Source organism: Coturnix japonica, chromosome 37, assembly GCF_054131305.1.
Source record: "Coturnix japonica strain WE chromosome 37, WE-NBRP24, whole genome shotgun sequence".
NCBI classification, from domain to species: domain Eukaryota; kingdom Metazoa; phylum Chordata; class Aves; order Galliformes; family Phasianidae; genus Coturnix; species Coturnix japonica.
Window position 1 is genome coordinate 1,888,346 of NC_140699.1, and position 17,356 is coordinate 1,905,701.

At 49.1% G+C, this 17,356-nt stretch overlaps 3 protein-coding genes across 3 annotated transcripts; all 3 read left to right on the plus strand.

The window, feature by feature from the left end:
- Positions 1 to 123: 123 nt before the first annotated feature.
- On the plus strand, positions 124 to 3,405 carry LOC146754887 (uncharacterized). The gene is made up of 10 exons (XM_085526486.1): positions 124 to 227; positions 322 to 446; positions 554 to 864; positions 960 to 1,061; positions 1,238 to 1,362; positions 1,551 to 1,713; positions 1,810 to 1,916; positions 2,140 to 2,253; positions 2,379 to 2,497; positions 2,630 to 3,405. Exons 1-10 carry the CDS (start codon positions 124 to 126, stop codon positions 3,346 to 3,348), a joined length of 1,989 nt encoding a protein of 662 aa, XP_085382612.1. The 3' UTR covers positions 3,349 to 3,405.
- A 3,153-nt stretch (positions 3,406 to 6,558) lies between these two features.
- LOC146754888 (kinesin-like protein KIF20B) lies at positions 6,559 to 10,363 on the plus strand. Its single transcript, XM_085526632.1, has 5 exons — positions 6,559 to 6,878; positions 7,317 to 7,397; positions 8,126 to 8,252; positions 8,790 to 8,932; positions 9,944 to 10,363. The coding sequence occupies exons 1-5, from the start codon at positions 6,816 to 6,818 to the stop codon at positions 10,022 to 10,024; spliced, it is 495 nt and encodes a 164-aa protein (XP_085382758.1). The 5' UTR covers positions 6,559 to 6,815; the 3' UTR covers positions 10,025 to 10,363.
- Positions 10,364 to 15,529: 5,166 nt separating this feature from the next.
- On the plus strand, positions 15,530 to 17,214 carry LOC146754889 (uncharacterized). The gene is made up of 2 exons (XM_085526713.1): positions 15,530 to 16,344; positions 16,440 to 17,214. Exons 1-2 carry the CDS (start codon positions 16,041 to 16,043, stop codon positions 16,910 to 16,912), a joined length of 777 nt encoding a protein of 258 aa, XP_085382839.1. The 5' UTR covers positions 15,530 to 16,040; the 3' UTR covers positions 16,913 to 17,214.
- Positions 17,215 to 17,356: the final 142 nt, after the last annotated feature.

Here is a 17,356-nt window from a genome sequence, read left to right on the forward strand (position 1 = left end):
AGCTCTGTTCTGGTGGTGCTTCTGGCCTTGGGGCTGTCACTGCATTCATGGCATGAAAGTTGCCTCCCACACCACCCCACCAGCCAGCTGTGGGCTTGGCCAGTGCCTGCCTGTACTCTACTCATGCAATGGCATTGCTGCAATGGCAGCAGGTCTGAGTGGTGGTTCTGCTTTGGGGATGCTACAGTGTGTCGAGTGCCTGAACCACTAAGTTCTGACTTGGTGAGGTGCGGAGAGGGCAGGGACGAAGGGGCTGCCTGAGGCTGCCCACCCCTCAGAGGACTGAGCTGTAAACTCACCTTCATCCTGCTTCTCCCTCAGAGTTGGCAGAGGTGCGTGCGGAGGAGAAAGCCCAGCGCTGCCGGAGCTGAAACTCTGCAAGTGCTCGCTGACGATGCGCGCCACGTTCTCATGGATTCGGGACGCTCCCCGCTTGTGGGAACCTGGTGAGAGACAAGTATCCCTGTTAGCAGCTCCACGCTGCCAGGCACAGGCCTTATGATGCTCAGCCTGTGGCTAAGCGGGTAGGCAGGTGTGCTCTGGGACTCCCCAGCCACTGCAGGCAGGGCCCCTCTGCTCCTTGGCCTTGGGGGACCCGCTTGGCCTGTGGCTGCCTGCTGGGACCAATGGGCTCTCAATGCTCCGTTTCCCTGCACTGCCTTCAGCCCCATCCCTCATCCAGCAGGGCAGGCACAGTGCAGGCCCCTGGGGACAGCCCTCAGGGACACCTGGCCCTGCACCGTGCTCACTGCTTTTGCTCTCTCCTCTCCAGCATGCATGCTGTGCGGCCAGACCGATGCCGATCCGGACATCTGTGGGCCCAAGCAGCTGGAGTTTGGGATATGTGCTCATGTGTTCTGTATGGTGAGTTCCCCCGGGGCTCCCTCCTTTCGTCTTCCTCCAAGCAATGCTTCCTTCCTTTCTGACCTCACACCATCCTGCTCTTTTCTCTTGAACAGGCATTTTCCAACGGCCTTTTCCAGCAGGCAAGAATTGTCGACAGAACGGCAGAGGTGACCCCAGAAGACGTCCAACGCGTAATCCAGGAAGCGGAGCACAAGGTGAGGACCTGACTGGAGCAGGCTGGTTTGGGCCAGGAGTGGCTCCTCAAGCTCAGCCTGGTCCTGAGGAAGCCATCCCGGCCTGCATCCTGTGTCCTGAGCCCTGCCCAGAGGCAGGAGGTCCAGCAGCAAAGGCCCTGAGCTTGCTCCTGATGACGCTGCTCTGCTCCTTCCAGCACTGCTTCATTTGTGGCGAACTGGGGGCCCCCATCACCTGTGCAGAGACGGGCTGTGAACAGAGTTTCCATCTGTCCTGTACCCGGCAGGGTGAATGTGTCACCCAGTACTTTGGAGAGCACAGGTAAGGGCTGCCAGGCCTCACCTGAGCCTACAACCCCTGCTTTCAATACAAGCCAAGAAAGTGAGGAACCTGCTGTGACACCTCTCAGCAGCCTGCAGAGCCAGGGCCAAGGCCCAGGGCTCCTTCCTGTTCTTCTGCCCCCCCTTGCAGCTCTCCTCACCTTGCCTGTCCCTTCTGTCTTCCCCCAGTTCATTCTGCCAGCAGCACAGCCCTAAGCAGGCTGCGGAGGCGGCTCCAGAGCAGAATACCAACTGCATTATCTGCATGGAGCCAGTGGAGGACAAGAAGTCCTACCTCACCCTGGTGTGCCCAGCCTGCAAGCACGCCTGGTTCCACCGGGCCTGCATCCAGGTAGGAGCCCTCTCCTCAAACAGCGGGCAAGAAGCAGCGGGCTGCCAACAGCACCCGAGCCTGCTCCCACTCCCACTGACTGTGTTTCTGCTACAGGGACAGGCCATCCGTGCAGGCGTCAACTGCTTTCAGTGCCCCCTCTGCAGAGATACGGATGCCTTTCTATCCGACATGCTTGTCATGGGCATCCGAATCCCACTCAGGTTGGTGTTTTTCTTCTGGCTCTTGAGACATGAGGGCACCAGAGCTGCACCTGCCCAGGGAGTGCTCACGCAGGCAAAGCCCTAGGCTGCCCATGAACCCTGGCTGCCCTCAGTCTTACAGAGAAGCTGGAAATGGGATTGGGGTAGAAGAACAGTGCTGCTCTGGGTCAGCCTTAGTCCAGGGGCAGTGGGAGCTCATCACGTATTCTCCATTCTCTGGCAGCGGGCCAACGTGGGAGGATGACAACGCATACGCATCGCTGGGATTGAGACACGAGCGCTGCGATGCCAGTGATTGCCTTTACCCACTAGGCAGGGAGCAGGCAGAGGGAGAGGGGTGAGTTACCTCAGCAGCCCTCTGGGGCTACACATGGGATCTCAGCCTCACCACAGGCTATCGGAACGAGCATCCTTGGCTCAGCTGCCTTTGTCCTCACAGACACAACCCGTTTGTTTCTCCAGGCCCTGGGAGCTGCTCCTGTGCAGCTCTTGTGCTGCGGAAGGCACTCACCGGCACTGCTCCTACCTGAGCAACGACGCAGATGCTTGGGAGTGCAAAGCCTGTGTTGGTGTGGGCACCGGTAAGAAGCAAATAGCCAGGCGGGGGGCAGGCAAGGCCTGACAGTGGGTGCATGGGGCAGCCTGGCCAAAGTCTCTCTGGCCACACCAGGGCAAGAGGTCCATCCTGCTGACTTTCCTGCCTCTGCTTACAGCCTCGAGTGTCAACTCAGAGGTCACCGTCCCCAGCACTGACATCCAGCGTGGACTGCTGCCATCCCACGAATCCACATTACCGGTGAGCAGCAGCTCCAGCATTGACAGCCAGGCAGCAACAGGGCCTGTTCACAGTTCTCAGGTTCCTGAGAGCGGCAGCCAGTCCAGCCTGCCCGGGACAGCCCAAATGGATGAAGACATCCATAATCATCCCCGAGGTTACCATGGGAGCAGCCATGCTGACAGATGCCCCACAACATCATCCAGGCAGAGGGCATCACGGTCCTCAAGGGCTTCCCTGGCAGTTGGCTGCCGCAGGTCCAGACTGGGAGAGCGGACTCGGACACGAAGCCGCTCTCCAATACATTCTCAGGCCCTGGATTCCTACAGCCATCCCCAGAGGCTCTCCAGGAGGAGCCAGGCACCAGCTGCAAGGGCTGAGAGTGGCTCCCAACACTACACCAGAAGGGGAGCACTGTGGCCATCAGCGGATTCCCCAGCGGCTGGTCGCAGAAGACAGACCAGGCAGCAGGCCCAGACACGGAGCCGCTCCCCTGTGGAACATCGGCCTCCAGAATCCCGGGGCCAGCTCCATAGACACCACAGGAGCCAGTCCAGGCGACGAGGGCCAGCCCAGGTGCAAAGCCGCACCTGGGGACGTCAGGCTGAGAATGCCCACAGCCAGCCCCAAAGATGCCGCAGAAGTAGGCAAACGTGATCCCCTTGTGCTAACTCTGGTCCTCAGAGGCCAGCTCAATAAAAATTGAAGATCTCATAGACATTTCTCAGTGTGGTTATTCTATGCTTTTCACAAGGTAGTTTGCATCTGGGACTGGAAGCACAGGGTTGTCTTCTCCCAGGCACCTATCCCCCCATACCTTCCTTCCCATCCCTGGGTCTAGGCAGTGCTGGGTTCCAGCCCCAGCTCCACTGGGGCTCAGTATCTCCAGTGCCCACAAGCCAAGGCAGTTCTAGCAGGGGCAGCCCTGTTCTGGTGGTGCTTCTTGCCTTGGGGCTGTCACTGCAATCAGAGCATGCAAGTTAACTCCCCCACCAGCCAGCTGCGGGCTGAGCCAGGGCCTGCCTGGGCTCCACTCCTGCATTGCTGCAATGCCAGCAGCTCTGAGTGGTGGTTCTGCTTTGGGGATGCTACAGCGCGTCGAGTGTCTGAAACACTAAGTTCTGTCCCAAAGATCTTTTATGCTTCCCATATGAGTCCCGTAGGCCTGCTTCAGGTACTCGAACATTGCTGAGTTCCACCCGACCAGCCTGTCCTTCAAGGCGTGGACATATATCCTTGGTGAAAGCACTATTCAGGAAGACCAGAAGCAGTGAATTCCAGTTATGTAAGCATGTATATCAGAAAATATTTATTGCATTTAGCACCAGAATTATGACTGATGTCAATTTAAATAAATGCAGAGCTCAGAGACTGGATTTAGCAACTATCTTTTGATTCTGATGAATGCATCTCATACAGTATATTTCTGATATCTTCTACACATACCTCTTCTTTTTCTTGTTTCATACAGGCTTGCTTCCATATTTCTTCAAATCATTCATCTGAAATGTTTGCACCAATGTTTTGAAGTATTTGTGCAACCTACAAAATAGTACGACTCCAGTTATTCTGATTAGTAATTTCTTTACATTGTAAAGTCTAGTTTTCACATACATTTGCATTGCACATCCTGGATCCTTAACCAAAGATGTTCCCATTTCAGTGAAATGGAATCTTATTCTAATGAAAACAATGGTGTACAAAACTCTTAATAAAGTTGATATAACTTTAATGTTGAAAAATCAAATACAAATACTACTGTACAGAGGATAAATGACTGTAAGTTCTCATAACTTTATTTATCAGTACTAAATTATTAAAATGTAACTGTGTCCTAATTCATCAACAGCCATAAAATAATCACTGACTAAACCCTACATTATCAAATGCACACGTAGTTTAATCTGGCTTTTACTATCAGCATGATCATGTTGGCTATCAATTACATGCTATTACTCAGTCAAATAATTTCAGTTCTTTATTATAGACTGTTGAATTCCACTGAAGGAAACAGCATGTTTTTAAACACCGTTCTTTTGTAACAGGAAGAGTAACATTACAAAACTGCTTTACAGTCTGAATTCTCTTTAATTACTACAGGCCTATTCAAAACTGATATTATGACATGACTTTGGTTTTTCATATAATAATTTTGTTAGCTCCTAAATGTTTCAAGATATTAATGATCCATGTCAATACAAATCAAAGAACATCACCAACACTGAAGCTATCTGTTTAATGAGTACTGGATGATTTAAGGCACACAGAGATAGTTCTGTACTGCACTCTGTATAGCCTGTGTAGTCTACAACAGGGGATGACATCTCAGGCCACACTGTAACTCCAGAGATCTATCTGGTGCTTGACAGGTTTAATGGACTTTGCAGTGAAGCATAAATTCTATTTACTGTTTGCTATATTCTGCAAACATGGATTTCCTTCTTGAGAGCTATGTTACAAAATGGTAAATGCTCATTAAAATGCTATTTTAAGTATATTTATGGAACATGACACTAAATCTTTTACGTCCCCACCACTAATTAGCAAGATTCTTTTATGTAAAATATATACACAAGTTCCAGATCTACTTTCAAATGACTGGATATTTATCTATTAAATGGCTAGGAGAGTTTGTTAATGTTTTTTTTTCCGTTTCAGGTTGGAATTTTACATTTTCCTATCACTGGCTCATAAATCATATTACAAGTAATCAAGTGATCTATTTTTCATTAGAAAATGCAGAGAAATAAAATAGAAAAACCATAAGCAAAATCAAGTAAGGGGCAACACTGTTTTAGCATTTATGCTGGATGAACTTTGTGTTGGGAAACAGGAGTGGTAGCAGTCCCCAAAGATATCAACTAAAAAAATAGCTTGGAAATTGCTATTAACAAAACCTGGCAATTCAAGGGAAGACAATCTGGCTAAAGTTTTCCACTGAACATTCCTGTGTGATAGAAACTAGTTTTACACATCTGTAAGATTCTTTCTCTAGGAAAACAAAAACATTAACAACAAGAACTGCAAACCCTATTTATATATTTCTTTTTATATAGACAACATACTGTATCTACTAATAGAATTATACAATAATTTATGTGGAAGAGATTTTGGAGATAATCCACCTAACCATACAATTGAAGCAGGGCTAAATTGACCACTAAACCACGTTCCTTGGGATGTGGCTCAGAATTTGAATACATCCAAAGATGGAAATCTAAAATCTGTTCTGCATTACAGAATCACAGGTTCATAGGGATTAGAAAGGACCTCTGCAGATCATCTTGTTCAACCCCTCTGCTAAAGCACGTTCACTACAGTAAGCTGCATAGGCAAGAGTGAAGACATGTTTTGAGTATCAATACAGGAGTCTCCACAAGCTTGTTCCAGTGCTCTGTCACACTCAAAGTAAAGACATTTTTCTCCATGTTCACATGGAATTTCCTGTGTTCCTGTTTGTGCCTGTTTGATCCTTCTCCTAGCACTGGACACCACTGACAAAAGCTTAGCCGCAGCTTCTCGTCACCCACCCTGCAGATATTTACAAGCATTAATAAAATCCCCTCAGTCTTCTCTTCCCCAGGTTGAACTGGCCCACATCTCTCAGCCTTTCAGTCTCTCAGGGAGATGCTCCACACCCCTAAACATCTTCATGGCCCTTGACTGAACTCTCTCCAGTAGTTTCCTGTTTTTCTTGAACTGAAGAACCCAGAACTGCATGCAGTACTACAGGTTTAAGAGACGGAACACCTCCTCTGTGAAGAGAGGCTGAGAGAACTGGGGCTGTTAAGACTGGAGAAGGCTCTGAGGAGACCTGATAGCAGCCTTTCAGTATTGAAAGAGGGGCTTTAAGAAAGGAGACAGACTCTTTATCAGCCTCTGTTGTGAGGCTGGTAGGAGAAGGGGAAATGGTTTCATACTATAAGAGTTGAGATTTAGATTGGACATAAGAAAGGTTTTCCAATGACAAGGGTAGTGAAGCACTAGAGCAATGTGTCCAAAGAGGTCCTTTTTCTGGAGTGTCCGCAGAAAATGGCAAAACTAGTCGGTTCCCAAAGCCGGAGCTGGAAATCCCACTGACACCTCTGCAACCTGATAAGACGGAGATAAAGCAGCACGGCAGCATGATACCTTTAGGAGTGAAAATGCCTAAGGCAAAAAAGAAAAGAAGTGATGACATGGATGAGGTATGACCTAGACCCAACAGAAAACAAAATATCTGATGCCTTTTTACCATTCTCATTTAAGCATTAAAAAAATGCTATTTCTACCTCAGTAAAGTAGTTGAAGAATTTAATCAATGAACTGCTTTAATGAACAAAACTAACAGCCAAGCTCATTGATAATGGTTAAAGAGAAGGGAATTTCTCTTAACTCCATTGTGTATTTTCTTTGAAACCTGTAGACATAAATCAGCTTTTTAGACATCATGAGATGTCTAATACTGATATCTTAATGTCCTGTTTTTATAATTGAATGCTTATTTATTATTTGACTTACAGTGGAATAGTTACCACTAGCAAATACTTCCCTACTATTAGCAAAAGTGTTTAAAGTGTTCACTTTTGTGACATCAATTGTTCTTTCCAAAAGAATCATGGCTGAAACTTGTCCTATTTTCCCAGGATTTTGTGAAAAGTGAGAACACGAAAAATACAAAATCTGTCATGGCTTTTAATTCACCCTCTGCAAGTGACGAGAAAATGGTTGGTTTTTGTTCTAGTTTTGAAGCTAGCTTGGGACGTCCTGTAATTGTGTGGTCACACGAAAGAAGCAGTGTCTTATCCTTATGTGTATACCTGAATGGGAATCTTACATGCTTATGAGCTCTTCCTATTAAATTCCATAAGCTAACCAAAGGGCAAGTCAGTCTGTCCCCAGAGCGTGTAATGGCTGTACTGTGTAATGATTTGGAGGGAAGGATATTGCACACTGAATAGTTGGGAAGAGAAGCTTTAGTGTATTATCGTGTGCTTTTGTAAGTGAAGCCCTTGTATTAAACTAAGGTTCATATCATAAATATGCATGTCAGTTATTAAAAACAGATGTTCACATGTGATAGCAGTATCCTTGGAATGGTCAGAGTATGAGTAGTAGATTTTTCCCATCTGTTGTCTTCTGTTTTGTATGTTTGTTTGTTTTATGTAATTAGAACAGCTTATGTAAGAAACAACTCCACAGCTTGGGAGCTACTTTCAAAGAAACTACTGCCTTATTAAGAAACTTTAAGAAACGTATGCCTTGAAATAGCTGAGATTTTGACAACTCCCTAAAGGGTGTAAAATTGTCTACATTACTTGCCGTTGTGGTATCATCAGCATAATGAACAGAGGTGTCAGTAGTAAAGCTCAAAATGTCAACTTAAAATAACGTTGAACTAAAATGAAGTTTAAACAATGCTCTTGTTTCACATGTTCACATCTCTGTTGAACAGAAATCCGGAAAAGACTACTTCCTGAGAAAGCGAGTACATGCTTCAAGACTGACTAAAAAGAAGGATGAAACACTGCAAAAAGTTGGAGATTTTATTCAAAGCTCTCCTTCTATTATACACTCTAAAGGTTGGTGTAGAATAAGTTTTATTCCATGTTTTCTAGACATTGTAGAATGGCTTGTTTCTGCTGTAGGCTATTAATGTATGTGTTCTTAGACTTGTCTGCCATGTTAAGTTGTCCTTTGATTTATGAAGTAAATGCATTTATTCGTCTCTTCAGAGATTCATTATTACATTTGTGAAAACCTACAAGTATACAGAGAAAGTTGGTTCTGTCTTGTGCTTCTGTCAGCACGAAAGTTAGGCCTGTTGTCTAACTCCTGCTGAAGTTTCTGACTTCCAGCGACTTCTGAGCCATGATTGTCTTTCATACTCCATTTTAATGCGTGCTTTAAGCTGCCATACCTGAAGCTATAAACTGTTTCAGCTATAGAAGCAATAAAGAACCTCGATGAACAAATACAATTTCTGAGTATTTTCACTTAAATTTTACGTGTCATTTATAAACCAAGTTTGTTACGAAGCTTTTTTTGCATTCAGTGATTTAAAGACTCACAAAACCAGTAAGTTGATTGGTTTCTGTATCAAAACAAATTTCTTCTAGCCAAGAAGCTGATGTCAGCAGTAAGTTCTCCTAAATCAAATGAACCTGAAAGTCTCGAAGAAGGAGAGACCAAGCCAAAACGATGCAAAAGGAAGCTGTATTCCACTGTCGTTTCTGGCCCTCTAGATATACCTGCTTCTTCGGTAAGCGATTATACTGTAGTCTTGGCTTAAAATAAACTACTAAGGAGTCCAAACAGACTGGAGGTTTCATCTATTTGCAGGAGGAGGTTGAAAGTACTGAGGTATTTCTTTATTCTACCAAGTCATTCTTGTTGGTCTTCCTGCTGTTCTGTTTTATTTTGTCCTCAAAGATCTCTGTGTTTGGCTGGCTTACAGTTTACTAAGTAGGTGATGTAGCAATCACGGAGATGTCTTCTAATTTGGAATCATAGATAATTTCAGTGTGTCGGAGTGGGATTATTCTACTACACGCTTTTCTAGAGCACAACTTAGACAGCTTTTTAGGTATGCTTAAACTATGATCTCCTGTCTAAGCCAACTTGCAAAGGATCTGATGTGCCAGTTTCATGACTCTGTCGGCAGCTATTGTGCTAAGAACATTCTTGCTCTGTTGGAACTGCATCTTTTTATTATATTAGAGTCCTTTTTCTGTTCAGCATAGTGATCTTTTGCCCATACTGTAATATCCCTCTGAATTTTTTGATGATTTGACGAATGATAGGGGCAGAAACCAAAATGTTATTTTTTTTTGTTAGAGGATGAAAAAGATGAGAATTTCTTTTCTCACTATAGTTCTGAGAACATGGAACTGAACCGAGAACTGAAATTCTGGGCAAGTCATAGCTACAGGGATTGAGGCTAAAAATGTTTTCTGAACGCTTCATGTTTCACAAAACAAGTATTATAATACTCTTTTGAAAACAAGTATTTCAAAATGAAAGCTGCCTTCAGGCTTTCCTCAGATGTGTGTGCTTTTTTAAGATAAACAGGATTTTGTACATTCTCCATATTTGTTCCTTGTGATTAAGCTGCATTAAAATGATCTCGGTATCCCATAGTTTTCTGAATAAAATATAATAAGCGAATGCCATTCTGAAATCCATTTAGGGGAAGAAATATGTTTGCGTGGGTCAAGAAGAGCTTGTCAGTCTTGTGTGAAAAGATGAGTAACTTTTGAAATGTTTTCTTCAGGAATCTGAGGAACAAAAGAAGGAAAGTGATCATCTGATCATCAAGCGATGGCTGAGATCCAGAACAGCTAAAAAACCTTGAAGAAGCGTGTTTGTTCCCCTTTCTCAGGACATACTTTTATCGTATTATTAAAACTGGTTGTTAATAAACAGTAACAGTTACTCCGTTGTGTTCTTAAATTTGTATATAGGTGTTTGTTGCAGAATGGCGGGAGAAAAGCAGACGACCACACCTGTCATTGACATATGATCAGCGAATCTCATTTATTCCTTGGCTGCGTGTACCTTTATAATACGGATAATTAGCTCATACATATTGCAACATATCTCTGTTTCGTTCGATTTGTTGGCCTCAATTATATTATATTGTGTTATCTTGTATTTCGATATCATATTTAGTAAAGTAAGTTTTTCCTCCTTAGATTGCCGCTGTTTTATCCCATTCTCCTTTTCCCCCTCCTTTCCGGGCCCCGGGGGGGGGGGCCCACATGGTGGCTTCCCCTGTCACGGGCACAGGTAAATCTAAGTAACCCGTGACACCATCCAAAGCCAATCTTCCCTCTTTCTGCCTGAAACTGTTTCCCCTCCTCCTATCCCAAGTGACCCTGCTAACAGCTTTAGAAAGCCTTCCTGCAACATGAAAACGTGCCTGTGAGCAAACAAGCAAGCAGCAAGGATTGCTGTTGCACTGCGTCACGCCGCTCACTGCCCTCTCCTCCCTTACAGGTTTCAAATGGAATTGGTCCCCAAACTGCCGCCCCTGATACACCGCAAGTCCTCCGGGAGCTTCTCTGGGGCATGGAAGCCAAAAAAAGATGAGACTTTGCCACCTCTTTCCAAGGGCAGGAAAGGTAAAGTGGCTTCCAGCTCCTTTCCACGGCACAGGCAACCAACTGGAGGTGGGCAGTCTCTTGCTGACCATCATCCCAGGGCTCTCACTTGTTTCAAACCTTCCTGCCGGCTCAGCATGGCTTCTTCCCCTTAGATAATGGTTGGCCTGTCCAAAAGGGAAGTGCTGGGTGTGACGTACCCCCATCCCTGGCTATGGCAGGAGGATGTGGGGATCTCAGGCCCTGCCCTCCCCCACTGGAGGGCATTCTGCTGCCTTCTTGTCACCAGCCAGGTCCTCTTTCCCATAACCAATGTCCCTCCTGCAGCCCCAAAACAGAGCTGAGCTGCAGAAAGGAGGAGTGGGGACAGAGATGGTTTCAGGGCTGGCTCTGGGAACAGGCCTGAGTGCTGCTAGTGAGCGAGCCAAAGGCTTGATGGCGAATCTCCTCTTCCTTCCCAACTGCAGTGAGATTTGACATGACTCCAACCTACACCAGAAGCCTGAGCACTGCAAGTGTTGACAGCGGGCAGTTGCGAAGGAGAAAGAGCTCTCTGCAGAGGGAGAGCATTGCCTACAGGTGAGGCTGGAGGCTGTGGGCTGGGATGTGCATGGGGGTGACCCAATGAGAGCCCATTCCCTAACGCCAAAGGATCGCTGTTTGTTTGTGGCTGCCCGAGAGAGGGATGGGGAGGCCAGGAGCCCCCCAGTTCACAGGGCTGGTCCCTCTCCACGTCTCCAGAGAGCCATGGGGCAGCCCATCAGCTGTCTGTGGGGAAGGCTGCATTACAGCCCAGGCTCCTGGCTCAGGCTGGCGGGATGCGGCCCCAAAGCCATCAGCCACTCAGGCAGACCCCTCCCGCTCTGTCCTTTCAGTCTTCTGCCACCCATCGGGGCTGTGCTTGAAGCCCCACGCCCCTTCCCCTTCAACCCAATTTGGTTCCAAAGAGACCCCCCCGCCACCCCCCATTAAACTGGGGTCTTAGAGTGCCCCCACTGACTCCAAATACCTCCCCCAACCCACCCTATAGACCCCAAACCCACCCCACTGCACCCTAATCCCACCCCACAGCCCCCAAACACACCCCCAAGCCCACTTTAAAACCCCCAAAGGCCACCCCATAACCCCCAGATACCCCCCAAACCCACCCTATGGACCCCAAATCCACCCCTCAGCCCCCAAATACACCCAAAACCCACCCTATGGACGCCAAATCCACCCCTTAGCCCCAAAATACCCCCTTAAACCATGCTGGAGCCTTGGGGGCGGCTGTTGCCGGCCCTCAGCCCACAAACCTCTTCCGCTCCCTCTGCCGTTCCCCCCCCTCCGCCCCACGCAACCAGGTCAGGCCTCTCCGGTCTCCACTCCCCCTTCCCCCCATTATCCCCAATGGGTCCGTGCCGTAACCCGCTCCCCCGGAGGGAACGCGTGCTCTGCGGAAATGAGTCCCCTGCGAAACGCGATCCGCTTCACTGGCGTTTCGCCCTCGCTTTGGTTCCTATGGCCTACAGAGCCGGAGGAAGGCGATCCCGGGGGAGGGATCCTCAGAGGGGTGGGGACGTGTCAGCTGTGTCTCCACGGAGGGCTGTGTGTCCCCCCCCTACAGGTGGAGCTGCTGCTGCTGCTGCTCGTGTACCCCCGTGGGCGCCCCCCCACCACCACCCAAAACGAAGGGGGGCTGCAGGGATACCTGAGAGTATTGGCTCAGGCGCCCGGCCCCCCCCAGCCCAAAGCGTGCAGCCGCTACCTGCGGCGTTTGGCCGCCCGGAGCCTGGGGGGTTACGGGAGGGCTTTGGCATAATGGGGAGCCCCGGAGGGGGGTTACGGCTTTGCCTCCGTTTGGAGCCCTACGACGCGACCCCGCCTCATCGCCTCCACATCCTGGCGCTGCTGCTGCAGATGGGGGGGGGGCTCAGGGCTGATCGGTGCGGTTGGAGTCGGGGGGAGCAGAATTAAGGCTCACCCTGTGCCCCTCCCGCTTTCCCCCCCCCCCCACTCACTCCTCCCGGTCAATGCCCTATTCAGCTCCTAAGGCCCCTGGTGGTGGGGGGTGTCTCCAACTCCTCTTTGCCCCCCCTTCCTTTACCCGTAGCGGCTCAATTGCGACCCTCCCCCCCCCTTGGGACGCCTCCAGGCGACGCCGCATGTTCGACACCATGTGGGAAACGCTGGGGGGGGAACCCGAAAGCCAGTTGGTGTGAGAAGGGGCTCGGCCCCCCGCCGTCATCACCCCCTTCGTGTTGGATGAAGGGGACGGAGATGGGGGGTGGGTGGCGGCCGCCTCGTTGCCCCCCCGCGGTCTGGCCATAGGAAATAATTCATCTCGATGGTTTTCTTATGGATTCATTTGCTTCCTCGAGGTTGTCCTGACATTCGGCAATTTCCTTCAGTAGTGTTTCGAGCCTTTTCACTTCTGCATCCTTCTGCTGTAGAAATATCACATTCCAAACAGGACAAACCAGATCATTTTAGAAACAATTACAAGCCAAGTTGCATTTTGGTGTTAAAAACAGCCATAGACTCATAGAATAGCCTTGGTTGAAAAGGACCACAGTGTGCAGGGTCTCCAACCAGCAGACCAGGCTGCCCAGAGCCACATCCAGCCTGGCCTGAAATCTGTCCAGGGATGGAGCATCCACAACCTCCCTGGGCAACCTGTTCCAGTGTGTCACCACCCTCTGTGTGAAAAACATCAACCTAATATCCAACCTAAACGTCCCCGTATCACTTTAAAACCATTCCCCTTGTCCTATCACTATCCACCCTTGTAAACAGCCATTCCCCTGCCTGTTTATATGCTCCTTTCAAATACTAGAAGGCCAAAGTGAGGTTTCCCTGGAGCCTTCTCTTTTCCAAGCACAACAAGCCCAGTTCCCTCAACCTGTCCTCACAGGAAAGGTGCTCCAGCCCTCTGATCATCTTACTGGCCCCCCTTAGCATTATTTGCAATTCTCTTTTGCCTTCCTGCAAGCACACCTGCTTCAGGGCACATTTCATCCCACTGTTAGGCCTTGTAAGAAGCACTATGGCAAGTCCATATGCAGAAAACAATGGCATTCCATTCACTAACAGAGAAACTATTCTGCCCTTGCTCCTGACTCTTGTCCCTGCCTCCTCCTGCATAGGGCAGTGTTTGTGGGCAATGAAAGAAATACCCACATTCTGGAAAATACAGACAAAAAAGAAACAGGCAGAAAAGCGGCACTAATACTTTGTCACTGGTGGGAATCTCCACAGAAAGTGCTGTGCTAAAGGTGTGAGGTTAAGGGATCATCACTATCAAGATAAAAGTCACAGCATGGAAGATTTAGCGATGGCGTGCTGACTAGAAGGAAAAAACAACACTTACCTTGGAGCTTGTTCATTTTCTCTCCTATCATCGGATATCTTCTCATCATCTACGTAGCTCTGAGGTTGGCCAAAGCCTGTTGCCATGAGCTTTGCTAAACGCAACAGTGCTGTGGCTCAGAGGTATTACACCGGCACATAGCATAGGAGAACTCCATAACCCAAGTGTCAAGGGAAGAAGAAAGGGGAACTGTTACAATTAATTACGTTCACTAAATTGATAATTGTAGGCTTCTTGTCACACACTACTGCCTACAGCAAAACAGCACAGATGTTGACAACTGTGATTTCTGCATACAAGCAACCACTCGAGGCTGAGCACTCTCTCCTGTCTCTTTGCCATGTCTAGAAAGACCCAGAAGAGCTCAGTGTTCTCTTGCTGTTAGTTTACATCCTCCAAGCACTTCCAAAGGCATGCTGCTCTGTAGAAAAAGCTGAGCTGCCCAGAAAGGTTGTGCAGGAAGAAGGCAGCAGTGTCAGTGCACGTCATCCTGGGGGATCTGAAAGCATTTGTGAAGAGAACAGGGAAAGAAGAGGGAAGAGAGCAAAACCAACAGGCACTAGCACTGCTGCCCACAGGGGGCGGGGCTTGAGGCAGGGCCTGTGCCAGAGGGGGGCCTGGCACAGTTAGGGCCAGCTCAGGGCCCAGAGCAGAGGGGGAGCAGGCAGAGGCAGGGCCTTGGGGCCCAGGATGGAGGAGGACCAGGCACAGCTGGGGCCAGCTCAGGGCCCAGAGCAGAGGGGGACCAGGCACAGCTGAGGCCACTGCAGGGCCCAGGTGAGAGGGGAACCCAGCACAGTCGGGGCTGCTTTGGGGCCTGGGCCGGAAGGGGGCCCGGCACAGCCAGGGCCTATCCCCCTTTTTTGCACATATGAAATGCTCCCAGCTGTGCTGCACAGCAGAACATCTTTCAATGGAGATGAAAGCCTGTGAAATGAAAGAATCCTTTCTTATTTCTTTCACATTTGTGTTTGTTGACTGCAGTTCCAACCAGGTGGACTCGCAGTGTCTTGCAAGTGCCACCTGGAAGCAGGTACAGACTGGAGACACAGCACCCTCAATGTCCAGGTGAGTAACAGCAGCCAAGGAGGCCTTTGGGCTCTGCAGGGTCCAAGTGTGGAGCATTACACACAGGAACAGGTGAGTATAAAGACAGTGGCAGAGCTGCAGAGCTTGCCATAGTAGGGAGGCACAGTGGCTCAGCTCATTTCCCACAGTAACACAGGAAATAAGAGCCATGAGGGAAATGCAGATGCCTTCTGCCCCCATCAGAGGGGAGGAATGAGCTGCACTTCCACAGAGACATTCCTCTCACAGCCACTCACACCTCAGGTGTGGAGGGACGAGCTGGGGCTGCTGGTGGCAGCTGTGGAACACTGCCATCTGTGGTGCTCCATCCTACCTTGGAGGTGGGCATGTAGAGCTGAGGACCTTTGTCACTGCACAAATGACTGCAAGCAGAGATGTAGCAGAGGGAACATAAAGCATTTAATAACTAATCACACAAAGCAATGAGTAATAGAAATGACAGTATTTCCAACCAAATATCCCCCATCCTAACAGTCATATCTGATTTCTACAATCCCACCCAAACAATTTCCCAGCCCCCTCCAATTCCTCCTCACTATCCCACCCCTGAATTTCCCTCCCCCAATTCCCACACAGTAATTGCCCACACTAATTACCAGTATGCAGGGCATAGAGAACACCTGTTCCTTGTGTGCAGACACCTGGAAAAAAAAGAAGTGTCAGGGAACTGGAGGTCTGTAGCAGGTTCTGGAGGCTCTGCATAGAACGTAACCCCAGACCACAACCCCATCAGCTGCTGGAGCAGCATCATCCCTGTCATTGGGGGATGTTGCCAGTGGTGGACAGGGACACAGGGAGAAGCCACACCTTGGTGTAGCTCTGATCTGCTCATGTCCAGTCCAATCCTCTATAGCACTTTCCATCTTCTGTCCTTTGTTCTTAACCGTATCCTTCCTTCTCTTCTGCTCTTTTCCTTTCTTTTAGGTGTCTTACCTGTATCTGCTTTTCCCCTCTTCTGTTCTTTTACTGCTCTGGTCAGCATCCAGTGTCTGCACCGCAACTCTAGGTTTTGGGATGGAGAAAGGTACACAGGGCATAGATTTGTACAAGAAAAGCTCTCTTGCTGTGCTCAACAGATGACAAAAAGGAACCCTCAGGACCACAAAGGCAGCTTGTTTCTCCAAAGGCCACAGCGTAAGCTCGTGTAACTGGGAAGGACTCTGTTATACATCTCCTAGAAGTGCCTTTGAATGAATAATTTTCTGGTCTTGTTTCTAATTGTTGCTCAGAGGAAATGAAGTTTTTATCCTTGAATCTTCGGAGGAGAGAGCTCTCGGCTCCTCGAGCAGCGCAGGCCGAGATCTGCCTGGAGAAGGAGAGCCGAGACGGGCCCCTGCTGCTGCTCCTGCTGCTGCTGCTGCTCCTGCTCCCGCAGGGGCAGCCTGCAGGCAGCGGGTCCAGCAGCCGGCACCCAGGCGGCTGCAGCCAGGGGACCCCGGCCTCCCAAGCGCCGAAGGAGAAACCGCAGCCGATGCCGAGCTCGAGCCTCTCACAGCCGGCCAATGCGTGCTGCAGCAGCTTGGGGAATGAACCACCCTCTGGACCCGTCCCTGCTGCCACCAAACAGCGGCTGGAGCCCTGGAGACATTTCTACTTCCTTGTCGTTCACCGCTTCATCTTACATGGGAGACAGCTTGCCACGCAACCCAGCGCTGCAGGAACTTCCCTGGTGCCCAAGAGAGCAAGAGCAGCGTGCTCCTGAGGCCGGCCTGCTTTTCCACTCCTTATCGCTCACAGTGAACATACAGCATGAAGTAACGGTGATGCCAGAGGAGTGGGAGCCTTGGGAGGACCCGCAGCGCCCACCTTTCACCAGCTCTGTCTGGGTAGAGGAAGGCTGCTGGCTGCGCACCGATGGAGATGACAGTGATGAAGATGACAAGTGAGCGCCCTGCAGTGGGGTCATGTCGGCACCCGCATAGTGGCCCGAGGTGGTAGTGGATAGACCAATAGTTATAAGGACAGGTTGTTTCAATAATAAATCGTTTCAGTTTGGTCACTTCAGTTTGGTCATTCACTCCTTTCCTTGAGGGCGAGATCTCAGATGCGATTTTAATTTTGCCAGTGAAAACGTGCAAGGCTTTGGCTTGGTTGAACGAGGTGTACTCCCACAGGGAACTCATCCCGATACTTCCATCACCCGCCC

Bases quoted from the DNA above. Each gene is read 5' to 3' on its own strand.
- LOC146754889 (XM_085526713.1), top strand. From the start codon at position 16,041: ATGTCCAGTCCAATCCTCTATAGCACTTTCCATCTTCTGTCCTTTGTT. The intron at 16,345-16,439 runs GTAAGCTCGTGT...ATTGTTGCTCAG, and splicing joins GTTTCTCCAAAGGCCACAGC to AGGAAATGAAGTTTTTATCC.
- LOC146754887 (XM_085526486.1), top strand. From the start codon at position 124: ATGCAATGGCATTGCTGCAATGGCAGCAGGTCTGAGTGGTGGTTCTGC. The intron at 1,062-1,237 runs GTGAGGACCTGA...TGCTCCTTCCAG, and splicing joins TCCAGGAAGCGGAGCACAAG to CACTGCTTCATTTGTGGCGA. The intron at 2,498-2,629 runs GTAAGAAGCAAA...CTCTGCTTACAG, and splicing joins CTGTGTTGGTGTGGGCACCG to CCTCGAGTGTCAACTCAGAG.
- LOC146754888 (XM_085526632.1), top strand. From the start codon at position 6,816: ATGATACCTTTAGGAGTGAAAATGCCTAAGGCAAAAAAGAAAAGAAGT. The intron at 6,879-7,316 runs GTATGACCTAGA...CTATTTTCCCAG, and splicing joins GAAGTGATGACATGGATGAG to GATTTTGTGAAAAGTGAGAA. The intron at 7,398-8,125 runs GTTGGTTTTTGT...TCTGTTGAACAG, and splicing joins CTGCAAGTGACGAGAAAATG to AAATCCGGAAAAGACTACTT.